The 12,833-nt window shown below is 41.3% G+C and overlaps 1 protein-coding gene across 1 annotated transcript in view; it reads left to right on the top strand.

Annotated features, from left to right (window-relative positions):
• nid1a (nidogen 1a) overlaps positions 1 to 12,833 on the top strand; it is a 40,642-nt gene that overhangs the window by 21,160 nt on the left and 6,649 nt on the right. Inside the window, exons 11-18 of the mRNA XM_061960762.2 lie at positions 430 to 573; positions 855 to 974; positions 1,423 to 1,650; positions 5,377 to 5,549; positions 6,045 to 6,171; positions 6,263 to 6,434; positions 8,997 to 9,154; positions 9,228 to 9,351. Of these exons, the coding sequence (XP_061816746.1) occupies positions 430 to 573; positions 855 to 974; positions 1,423 to 1,650; positions 5,377 to 5,549; positions 6,045 to 6,171; positions 6,263 to 6,434; positions 8,997 to 9,154; positions 9,228 to 9,351 (1,246 nt within the window). The remainder of the gene's footprint in view (positions 1 to 429; positions 574 to 854; positions 975 to 1,422; positions 1,651 to 5,376; positions 5,550 to 6,044; positions 6,172 to 6,262; positions 6,435 to 8,996; positions 9,155 to 9,227; positions 9,352 to 12,833) is intronic.

Here is a 12,833-nt window from a genome sequence, read left to right as displayed (position 1 = left end):
TTTAATCAAAACTAGTTTTAGAAACATATTAAGATAGTCATGTTGTTCCTCGGTATATGTACTACTAATAATTATCTAATACCTGTGTGTTTTTTGTATTGCGTTTTCTACATCCACTGTTCATGCTTCTTCTCAGGTTTTTAATAATGAAATCTGAAATACACTTGGTAATTATATATTATGAATATATATGTTATCTAGGATTTTACAAAATGTTTATACAGTATGCATTTTGAAAGACTATTTTCTAAAATTTGCTTTTTTGACTGGTGGAAAAGTGCATCACAAATGAATGACCATGGGAAAATATGTGTCCCAGGATGAAATCAGTTGAGCATCTCTGGTTTGGAGCATGTGACAGCTGTTTTGAGGGTATGTCTGGACATTTCACCCCTGCTAAACATGTACTCTGGTTTCCTTCCGTGTCAGATGATAGCCGACCTGTGGACGCTTGTGAAGAGGGCACCCATACTTGTGACATTCCTGAGCGCGCCCAGTGCAGCTACACAGGAGGATCCTCCTACATCTGCTCTTGCCTTCCAGGATTCATAGGAGATGGACGAGTCTGCCAAGGTAAAGCCCACAGACACAAATCCACTACACAAAACTTGAAGTGTTGCACCATCTGCTCAAAAGTGTGGGGGAGGGGAAGTGAGCTCAGTTACATAATGTATTTGCTGGAACTGAATAGCGAAACATAGAAAACAGATGGACATTGCAGAGTATAGCTTTTTTTTGGGCTGCTTCCCAGGAAGGCTCATTCATATTTTATTTTATTTCTAAGTCTTTGCGTGGTTCTGTGCATTCTGACCCAAATTATTCTGCTCATTATTTAAATTATTTTTACCTTAAAGACGTGGACGAGTGCCAGCCCGGCAGGTGCCACCAGGACGCCATATGCTACAACACCCAGGGTTCTTTCACCTGCCGGTGTAGGCCAGGTTACTATGGCGATGGCTTCTACTGCTCTCCAGGTAAGTCTAAAGGCATGCGGCTAATTTTTGACTTACAAGCCCAACAAATGAACTCACCAGCAAATGGGATTTACAGTCCTAAGTGGACTGACAGCAAACATGTGTTCTGTTATGTCTGCTATCATCCAGCTGCGCTTGTTCTGGATGCCTGCCACTGAAGTGTAGCCAGTTTGCCAGTGGTAATAGTTTTCGTAGATATGCACACAAACTTAATAATACAAATATACGAAACGGATCATTTAAATTCCCACCATTGTTTATCCCACCCATCTCTGTTGGGGGGATGTCTGCCAGAATAATCGCTGCCAGCTGGCATCTGTGTTTAGTTGCCTCTGGAGAGCGATTATGATTATGTGGGTTATAGGAGTTTTGTTGTAGTTGGACATAAAACAAGGAAAAAGGAAATAAAGACAAATTAAAGTTAACTATGCTTATGTGTTTCTTTCAGAGAGGACAAAAACACAATGTGAGAGCCACAGAGACAGTCTTCTGGGTGTGACTGAGTTTGGCCCAAGGGGTCCACGGCCACCTGTTGGCCAGTACATCCCCACGTGTGATGAACATGGCAACTATGAATCCATGCAGTGCCACGGCAGCACAGGACACTGCTGGTGTGTGGACCGAAACGGACAGGAGATCCCCGGGACTCGCTCAGGAGCCGGCAGTAGACCCATGTGTAAGTTAATTACATATGCCCAAAACTAATGTGCGTGCATGTGTTATGTACGTACATAGTTACGTCACTACGTCCCAAAAGCCGGCAAGATATATTGTGTAAAATACACTGAATTGGCCCTAGTGCAGGGGTGTCAAACTCATTTTAGATGGGGGGCCACATGGAGAAAAATCTACTCCCAAGTGGGCCGGACTGGTAAAAATCACAGCACGATAACTTAAAAATTAAGACAACTTCAGATTGTTTTTTTTGTTTAAAAATAGAACAAGCACATTCTGAAAATGTACAAATCATAATGTTGTTGGGTTTTTTTACACTTACATGTTGCGGTTAATAGTATTCTATCTTTATTTGTCGTTATTTATACTTTCTGAATAATTTATGTGATAATGTTCATCAGTCAACTCATTGGTGTTAATTTTCAATCTATCAAGATAAAAAAATATCAAAATCAAATTACAGGATGTTATTTATGTAGTTTGCTTATTTTCCTCGACTGGTGCACTAACATCATGTGGTTTAATTTTTCTTTACATATGTAGCATCATCTACAAAGATACAAAAGATTGCTATTGCGACATCTAGTGGACACAACAGCAGTTTCTTTCATTCCAAAATTTCGGCTGATTTTTATACTTAGCAAACTCATCCCGCGGGCCGAATAAAACCTGTTCAGGCCCGCGGGCCGTACTTTTGACACCCATGCCCTAGTGTGTGAATGTGAGTGTGAATGTTGTCTGTCTATCTGTGTTGGCCCTGCGATGAGGTGGCGACTTGTCCACGGTGTACCCCACCTTCCGCCCAATTGCAACTGAGATAGGCACCAGCTCCCCACCCCATGACCCTGAGAGGGACAAGCGGTAGAAAATGGATAGAAGGATGGATGGACGGATGGACATTGGAAAGTTAGCGCCCTCTAGGCATCTGTGTACATGTGGCAAACATCACCTTTTGTATTTTGTTATTTTCATATACAGCCATCCCTCACTTCAAAGTTTGCGGATTTTAATACGCATAGTCTACATATTTCAAGCATAAAATGGTTGTACTTTTTATATGTCAGGGCCCTATGCTGCATTGCATTTGCAAAAGACCAAATTAGCCAAGAGTCTGTCAGTCATTTGTGCACGATGGGGGCGTAGTATGATGCCACCATGGCTGAAAACTCGCTCCACTGGAGCACTGGAGGCAGGCACTGCCAAGACTCTCATGGCCACTCGGAACAGTGAAGGAAGAGTCTTCATGTTCAATGCCCAGAACAAAAGGGGGGAGAGAGTTGTTTTGGGTTGGTGCACTACTTGTAAGTGTATCTTGTGTTTTTTATGTTGATTTAATTAAAAAAAGAAAAAAAAAAAAAATATTTCTTGTGCGGCCCGATACCAATCGATCCACGGACCAGTACCGGGCCGCGGTCCGGTGGTTGGGGACCACTGAGGTAAACAACCAACAGTATGTCAGAAAGCTAGCTAAAACGGTACACATATTCATAATATAGTATACATTTTAACTGACCTTTATTTTACTATTTTTGTCTTTTTTTAGGTGGCTAAAATACGCGGTGCTGCTGACCACCGTCTAACGTTACGTGTGATATATTGACTAACGTAACCCTGCTTAAAAAAAATCACTGAACAAAAAGTATGAATAAGGTAGTGAACTGCAACAGATTCCCGTGTTTACAATAACGTTATAACGTTAGCAGTGAGTTTACAGCCTCACTGATTTAACTACACAGCAAATAAAAGTCACGTTACTTAGCCAATAAACGTTATCTTACATTCAAAACTTACTGTTCTTTGTGCAACTTCAAATGCCGGACGAAGTTGGAAGTTGTTGCCTCTCCATCAGTAATTTTCGAACCGCATGTGTTGCATACTGCAAACCGTTTTGTGTTGACCACCTTGTAATTTTTATACCCAAACGAAATTATTTTAGGTATCATTTTTTGTTCACTGGCGTGTGGCTTGGACATGTCTTCTTCGTTGGTTGTCCTGCAATTTGATTGGATGAATGCTGTGTGATGAAAACAAAGTAGATCTAATTTGATTGGCTGTTGTACTGACAGCACACCAGCTGACACACGCAACGCTGATAGACAAGTACACAATGAAAAATACGGAGCGCTCCCGAATAACTTTTTCATCTTTGGGTTTTGGGGAAAGTAGCAAGTCATGTCAAGTCATGTCAATTCAAAAGGCTCAAGTCCAAGTGAAGTCACAAGTCATTGATGTTAAAGTCTAAGTCGAGTTGCAAGTCTTTTTACATTTTGTCAAGTCGAGTCTAAAGTCATCAAATTCATGACTCGAGTCTGACTCGAGTCCAAGTCATGTAACTCGAGTCCACACCTCTGATGGTCACTGACTGGCTCAGGCTCAGACAGCATTACTATATTGGATTAAACAAGGGTTAAAGTCACTATATGGATGTTATTTCATGTCTAGCGGGCTGTCATAATGTTAAAAAAATTATTTAGAAGGTCATAAACAGTTTTTTTTATTCTTCAGCTATGAAATTATTCAATTTATTGTTAATAATTCCTACGCCGCAGAAATTCTTTTCAGGGTTTACTGTAGTAATATTCCTCTTCCACTGCCAAATTATGCAAGTTAGGTTATTTGGAGACTCTAAATTGTCCATAGATGTAAATATGTGAAATGTTATGCTTGTTGTCTCTGTGTGCCCTTTGACTGACTGGTGACCAGTCCAGCGTGTATACAGCCTCCTACCCTGCATGGAAAGTGAAGTGGGTGAGACAATGAAGTTAAGTTTGGTCGACAAAGCAAAGCAATTTTGGTTGAATATGTAGAAATACAGCCAAAGAGCTATGTTGATGGTGGACAAAAGTGGCTCTCTAATGAAACCCTGAGTGACACCCCATAAAAGGTGGGTGTGTATGTGATGCCAATATTGTAGATGCAAATCTGTCAAGAATAACGTTGGGGAAAATGGTGTCAAAGAATCCAGATTCAGATCCAGAACAGGGTTGTTTCAGCTGAAGACCCAAAGTGGAAATGTGGTTATTCCTCATGGACTAAAAAAAATATACCAACATTAGGGATAACTTAGAATGGTATATTAGACCTTAGAATGGTAGACTGTTCGACTTATTCAAAGGTGTCTGATTCGACGATCAACCTTGCAATCAAATAGTCCGACATTTAACCCCCCTCTTCCTTCCGTGGGAGCCAAGGTAGGAATTAAACAGTAAAAAAGCAAAGCCTGCGGAAGAGGCGTTTCCCTCATGCTTTCTGTAGCTACAATTATCACTTTTGGCTGCGTTATCTTGCTTCATTAATGTGTTATTTTGTACAGACATGGTTTAATGTTTTAAAGTGGTGTCATTTTTAGACACATTCCGGTAAATAATTTCTACTTCCGGTGGTAATCAGATACCCTTAGTAAGAATGGTTGGTGCAATACATCCTATTATTACCATTGGGACCTCTACTCACCTCAGAAGTAGAAATGTAAACAAAAATAGGTTGGTAATGTTAACAATGGTAAACAGTCCTTATTTATAGGTACAGTACCTGCCATGTGGGCCAACTGAGTGTTTGTCAGTAAATGGTTCCACAGTGTTGGACATCCCTGCTTTCCTTTACTTGTGTCTAGCTATAAATGCAACAAATTCATAAAGAAGATATATGCACACATAAAGAAATCATTCATATTTGTACTTACTGACATTGGAGTGTCTAATGTGTGACGTTTTATGTAATGTATTAGGCATTGACCACGGTGGAGTGAGACCACCTGTTGGACCTACTCCTCGCCCTGATGTCCACCCTGTGCCCCCTGGAACACACCTGTTGTACGCGCAGAGTGGCAGAATAGAGCATGTCCCCCTGGAAGGGTATGATATGAAGAAAGACGACGCCAAGACTGTCCTTCACCTTCCTGTGAGTTTCTACTAATGAACACGTCTAAAGTAGTAAACAGTGCTATACGATGTTTTAAGACTCCCATGGTCTAAATATGCTATGAGGGTTCATAAGAACAGCTGCTAACAGGTGTCGTAGAGGGGGTTCCGCACATGTTTCAGTTTTTTTAAAGGTGTCAGGTGAGATGTCTTATACAAGTCTTGTAAAAGTGTTCGCCTGTAAAACACTGCAAAAATGTCATTCCATGTCGGCTTGATTGGATTCATATGGTGACATTCTCACTAATTAAAAGCACCAGCTGTGTGCAACTGAATTGTGCATTAATTCTTAGGCTGATTTCCAAAGCAGCTGGTGTGAAGTCTGCCTCTTCCTCAGTTCGTGTCATTGTTTCGATTTATGTCAAGGAAGACGTTAATGTCAAAAAACACATCTGCTTTATGTTTGTATCAGTATCCATTGGGGTGTTTGAAGTGAGCGCAGTTCAAAGCTTGTTGTTTGGCGCCTGCTCCACAGGAGAAAGTGGTGATTGGAGTGGCCTACGACTGCGTGGACCAGATGATCTACTGGACCGAGATCACATCTCCATCAATCAGCAAGGCCAGCATGCAGGGAGGAGAGCCTGTGGTGGTCATTAGATCAGGTAAGACCTCTTCTCGCTTTCATCCCTCACTCACTTTTTTTTTTTTCAAAAACAAATGTTTACAAATCTGACTTTATTGGTTTTGTGGAAGATTTGCACAGCCCGGAGGGGATTGCTATTGACCATCTGGGACGAACAATGTTCTGGACGGATTCTGTGATGGATCACATTGAGGTGGCCTCGCTTGATGGGTCTCAGCGACGTGTCATCATAAACTCAGATCTTGTCAACCCTCGTGCTATTATCACTGACCCCCCAAATGGGTAGGAAATGCTTCATGTTTAAAGGACAACTGCCCTTTTTGGGGAATTTTGACCATTATCCATGTGTGAGACAAAAGCACACATCTTTTCCTTTTCTGTGGGTTGTAAATATTGAACAATGCTAGTTACTGTACATGCCGTGACCTACATATTAACCAAGGTTTAGCGACATTGTTATTGCAAGAGCTAACACCGAGGAACTACTTTTCTGGCGTTGTGACACATCACCTTGCTTACACTGCTCCTCCAACCACTAGCGACTAGCTAGCTCTAGCTACTACCTAGATTGAGCTGCTAATAATGTTGTTTGCGACCCGCCATAAAATAAAGGCACTTGAGCTGCTTTTGCTGCTTGCCTTTAAGACAGGAAACGTTCATGCTAGGTTATAAATCATGCATCTCACCTGAACATGGCTCTCAACAAATGGAACACAGCTTAAAACGATCACAACATCACTATGAATACTTTTTTACCGGAGGAGTGGATTATTCTGAATTTAGCAACCATACATAAATGATACAACCATCCTGAAAGATACAACCATCCCATCAGCCAGCATTCGAGCGAAATCCGACATTCTAAGTCACTGTTTGAGGTTGTTATTTAAAATGTTGAGCGAAATCCAGGTGCCCAGGGAAGAAGTTTTGGTAATGGTTAAAATGAACAAAATACTGTAAATATTACATGTAATCATGAATGTGCCTGTTACTACATTACATACATACTTACAGCAGGTATATAAAACATTATTGGAGGTTTTTGAATGGTTTTTAGAGTGCCTTACAGACGGAATAGATCGTATTCCCATTACATGTATTGTTCGCTGCATCTTACTAAATTTTTGCTATTTAGACTGTACAGAAAAGGGCTGTGGTCTTGTCTCACATAAAGATTGTGGATAACTGGCAAAATTAGAAAAGAAAAAATAATAATACAGTGGTAGAATATACAAACCCCATTTCCATATGAGTTGGGAAATTGTGTTAGATGTAAATATAAACGGAATACAATGATTTGCAAATCATTTTCAACCCATATTCAGTTGAATATGCTACAAAGACAACATATTTGATGTTCAAACTGATAAACATTTTTTTTTTGCAAATAATCATTAACTTTAGAATTTGATGCCAGCAACACATGACAAAGAAGTTGGGAAAGATGGCAATACATACTGATAAAGTTGAAGAATGCTCATCAAACACTTATTTGGAACATCCCACAGGTGAACAGGCAAATTGGGAACAGGTGGGTGCCATGATTGGGTATAAAAGTAGATTCCATGAAATGCTCAGTCATTCACAAACAAGGATGGGGCGAGGGTCACCACTTTGTCAACAAATGCGTGAGCAAATTGTTGAACAGTTTAAGAAAAACCTTTTCAACCAGCTATTGCAAGGAATTTAGGGATTTCACCATCTACGGTCCGTAATATCATCAAAGGGTTCAGAGAATCTGGAGAAATCACTGCACGTAAGCAGCTAAGCCCGTAACCTTCGATCCCTCAGGCTGTACTGCATCAACAACCGACATCCGTGTGTAAAGGATATCACCACATGGGCTCAGGAACACTGCAGAAACCCACTGTCCGTAACTACAGTTGGTCGCTACATCTGTTAGTGCAAGTTAAAACTCTCCTATGCAAGGCGAAAACCGTTTATCAACAACACCCAGAAACGCCGTCTGCTTCGCTGGGCCTGAGCTCATCTAAGATGGACTGATACAAAGTGGAAAAGTGTTCTGTGGTCTGACGAGTCCACATTTCAAATTGTTTTTGGAAACTTTGGACGTCGTGTCCTCCGGACCAAAGAGGAAAAGAACCATCCGGATTGTTATAGGTGCAAAGTTGAAAAGCCAGCATCTGTGATGGTATGGGGGTGTATTAGTGCCCAAGACATGGGTAACTTACACATCTGTGAAGGTGCCATTAATGCTGAAAGGTACATACAGGTTTTGGAGCAACATATGTTGCCATCCAAGCAACGTTACCATGGACGCCCCTGCTTATTTCAGCAAAACAATGCCAAGCCACGTGTTACATCAACGTTGCTTCATAGTAAGAGTGCGGGTACTCGACTGGCCTGCCTGTAGTCCAGACCTGTCTCCCATTGGAAATGTGTGGCGCATTATGAATCCTAAAATACCACAACGGAGACCCCCGGAATGTTGAACAACTTAAGCTGTACATCAAGCAAGAATGGGAAAGAATTCCAGCTGAGAAGCTTAAAAAATGTGTCTCCTCAGTTCCCAAACGTTTACTGAGTGTTGTTAAAAGGAAAGGCCATGTAACGCAGTGGTAAACATGCCCTTTCCCAACTACTTTGGCACGTGTTGCAGCCATGAAATTCGAAGTTAATTATTTGCAAAAAAAAAATAAAGTTTATGAGTTTGAACATCAAATATCTTGTCTTTGTAGTGCATTCAATTAAATATGGGTTGAAAAGGATTTGCAAATCATTGCATTCCTCTAACACAATTTCCCAACTCATATGGAAACGGGGTTTGTAGAATGGGTTATGGGTTAATTGCATATGAATGATCATCCGCTGTCGTTGCTACAGTAATCTGTACTGGACCGACTGGAACAGAGACGCTCCCAAGATTGAGACCTCTTACATGGACGGATCAAACAGGCGGGTGCTGGTTAAGGACGATCTTGGCCTGCCCAACGGCCTGACCTATGACTCTCAGAGCACTCTGCTTTGTTGGGCAGACGCTGGTAGGTCAGAGGGCGTGTAAGTCAGCAATGAAGCTGTTTGCCGATGACACTGGCTGTACTCTCTTGCATGCAGGCACACATAAAATGGAGTGTACCCATCCTGGCCGAGGGGATCGCAGACAGATCATGGAGGGCATTCGGTACCCGTTTGGCGTGGCGTCTTTTGGGAAGCACATCTACTACACTGACTGGCGAAGGTTTGAATCTGCTTTTTGATCTAGTTATAGGAACAAAAGTTACTCTTTTGTATTGTCATGTACGTGCGTTATATACACACAGGTCTGTATTTATTGTGCTTTACTATACCCGCACGATACCCAAAGTGCTCATCTGGCCTTATGTCGCCCACCATCGTACACTGAATACCCACAAAATTAGCAAAATACTGTATGCCTGTAGATAATGTATAAAGCTGAATTCAAAATGTGTATGTGGAAGCTCTCTTCCAGTGGGTCCTCTTGACCACCAAGTATCTCCAGGCGAGCCCGTTTCATGGTTTAAATAGTTGTATTTTTTCAATAATGTTCTCAGGTTGCTTTTCAGCATTAGTCTGTTGGTCTCTCGCTCCAGCTCGCGCTCTTGCTCCAGCTCCAACAACCTCTCTCCTCCCGGTTTGCTGCTTATACAGAGTGACAGATGATTAGATAACAAGGCCCAGGTGGGCCATCTACGCACCTGTCGCTGACTTCGAGGCCAATCCTGGCACACCCTGCTTCGCTGCAGGCCTGCAGGCCACGCCCCCTCCACAGTGTATAATAACGAAAAGGCAAATACAATCAATCAATCATCAATCAAAGATTATTTATATAGCCCTAAATCACGAGTGTCTCAAAGGGCTGCACAAGCCACAACGACATCCTCGGCTCAGATCCCACATCAGGGCAACAAAAAACTCAACCCAATGGGATGAGTTTTGAAATTATGGTTTTGAAATCATGGTTTACAGTATACAAATAGGGCTTTTTAAATTATTATATGGGTGCGTCTGTTACTTGCATTTTTCGGTATTTGGGGAAGATCTTGGATTGTAACACCTGCAAGTAGCAGAGGATTTACTATGGCATCAGAACTGTGCCGAAATCTGTGCGTAAAAAACACACTGCGTGCGAGTGGACTCATTTTATGCTCGAGACCGTAGGCGTGAAGTGACCAACGAGAAGGAGGAGAGGTGCTGGGCCGTGTATTCAATAAGCATACTTGCCAACCTTGAGACCTCCGATTTCGGGGGGTGGGGTGTCGGGGGTGGGGCGGGGGCGTGGTTGGGGGGCGTGGTTAAGAGGGGAGGAGTATATTTACCGCTAGAATTCACCAAGTTAAGTATTTCATATATATATATATATAAGAAATACTTGACTTCCAGTGAATTCTAGCTATATATATATATGTATATATATATATATATATATATATATATATATATATATATGTGTGTATATATATATACGTATATATGTGTATATATATATATTTATTTTATTATATACATTTATTTACACATACACACACACATAACACTCATCTACTCATTGTTGAGTTAAGGGTTGAATTGTCCATCCTTGTTCTATTCTCTGTCACTATTTTTCTAACCATGCTGAACACCCTCTCTGATGATGCATTCTGCTTCGTCTCCTTGTTGTGTGCGCAGTTGTGCACTGCAGTCTCTAAAAGCCCTAGATGTTATTGTCACATATGCATGTACAGTAGATGGCAGTATTGTCCTGTTTAAGAGTGTCACAACATTGCTGTTTACGGCAGACGAACTGCTTTACGGTAGTGTTGTTGCCGCGCTGGGAGGACGTTAATGAAACTGCCTAACAATAAACCCACATAAGAAACCAAGAACTCGCCCTCGATCATTCTACAGTTATAACGTGATTGGGCAGGCACGCTGTTTATATTGTGGGAAAGCGTACGTGAAAACAGGCTGTCGACACGTCACTCAGGTCCGCCTTAATTTCGGGAGATTTTCGGGAGAAAATTTGTCCCGGGAGGTTTTCGGGAGAGGCGCTGAATTTCGGGAGTCTCCCGGAAAATGCGGGAGGGTTGGCAAGTATGTCAATAAGTTTCAAAAGGGTGGAACAACACGTGCATAGGGAAAGACACATTGCAAACGCAAAAACACACCGTACCCACAAAAAGACACCGTGCGTGTGCACAAAGAAGCTAGCAAGCGTACAATGACTCTGCACGCAGTGTTTTTTTATGTGCAAGGATTTTGGCACTGTTCTGACACCATAAGCTCCTGTGTAAAGAGGTAGTGCGAGTGGATTATTGAAGGCAGTCGATTCATTGCGATTCGTATTTATTTAGAGTGATGCCGAATCGATTCATAATTTTAAATCGTTTTTTCAATTTTTTTTTTTTTGAAGAATCAAATTTTTTAAAATATGTTTTTTAGGGCCAATCATTGCCATGATTACTGTCCTCGTATGTATACATCATACGTCAGCAGACAAAAGGAACTTTTGTAACCTGCGAGCTTTTTTAAACAGGTTTTATTATTTTTATACATGATAGTATATTGCGAGGACCGGTTTGGATTGAGAATGGTGTTGAATCTAAAATCAATTCTGAATCGAATCATCACTTCAATAATCGGGATCAAATTGTGAGTTGTTATAAGATTCACATCCGTATTCTTTAGTAGCATACAAAACTAAAAAGAAGATAAGAACTATATACAGTTACATTTTTCAGACCATTAGTGGTTTAAAAGAAAATATATATTTTCAAATGTCTATACTTTTCACAATTGCGAGTTATATTGAATAAAAAATGTTGTAAGTCAGTGGAATTTGTTTGGCTTTCAGGCTTGTCACTCACTGCTGTCTCTTACAGAAGTACACACGGAGCGCGTGCACACACAAAAAAGTAGTAGAAGAGAAGTAACTAACATTAGCAGTCATATTCTTGTTATGATAGACTATACGCCGTGGCTCAGATGGTCGAGCAGCTGTGCCAGCAACTAGAGGGTTTCAGGTTCGATTCCAGCTTCCGCCATTCTAGTCACAGCTGTTTTGTCCTTGGGCAAGACACTTCACCCACCTTGCTCTCAGTGCCGCTCACACTGATGTATAAATGTTTGGTGGTGGTCGGAGGGGCCGTAGGCATATATTGGGAGCCACGCTTCCGTCAATTTACCCAGGGCAGCTGTGGCTACAAATGTAGCTTACCACCATCAATGTGTGAATGTGGAGTGATAAATAAATGGTAAATTGGTTCTATGTAGAGATGTCCGATAATGGCTTTTTTGCCTATATCCGATATTCCGATATTGTCCAACTCTTAATTACCGATTCCGATATCAACCGATACTGATATATACAGTCGTGGAATTAACACATTATTATGCCTAATTTTGTTGTGATGCCCTGCTGGATGCATTAAACAATGTAACAAGGTTTTCCAAAATAAATCAACTCAAGTTATGGAAAAAAATGCCAACATGGCACTGCCATATTTATTATTGAAATCACAAAGTGCATTTTTTTTTTTTAACATGCCTCAAAACAGCAGCTTGGAATTTGGGACATGCTCTCCTGAGAGAGCATGAGGAGGTTGAGGTGGGCGGGGTTGAAGTGGGAGGGCGGGGTGGTAGGAGGTAGCGGGGGGTGTATATTGTAGCGTCCCGGAAGAGTTAGTGCTGCAAGGGGTTCTGGTTATTTGTTCTGTTGTGTTT

Source organism: Nerophis lumbriciformis, linkage group LG02 (assembly GCF_033978685.3).
Source record: "Nerophis lumbriciformis linkage group LG02, RoL_Nlum_v2.1, whole genome shotgun sequence".
NCBI lineage: Eukaryota > Metazoa > Chordata > Actinopteri > Syngnathiformes > Syngnathidae > Nerophis > Nerophis lumbriciformis.
This window is presented reverse-complemented; position numbering and strand designations above follow the sequence as displayed.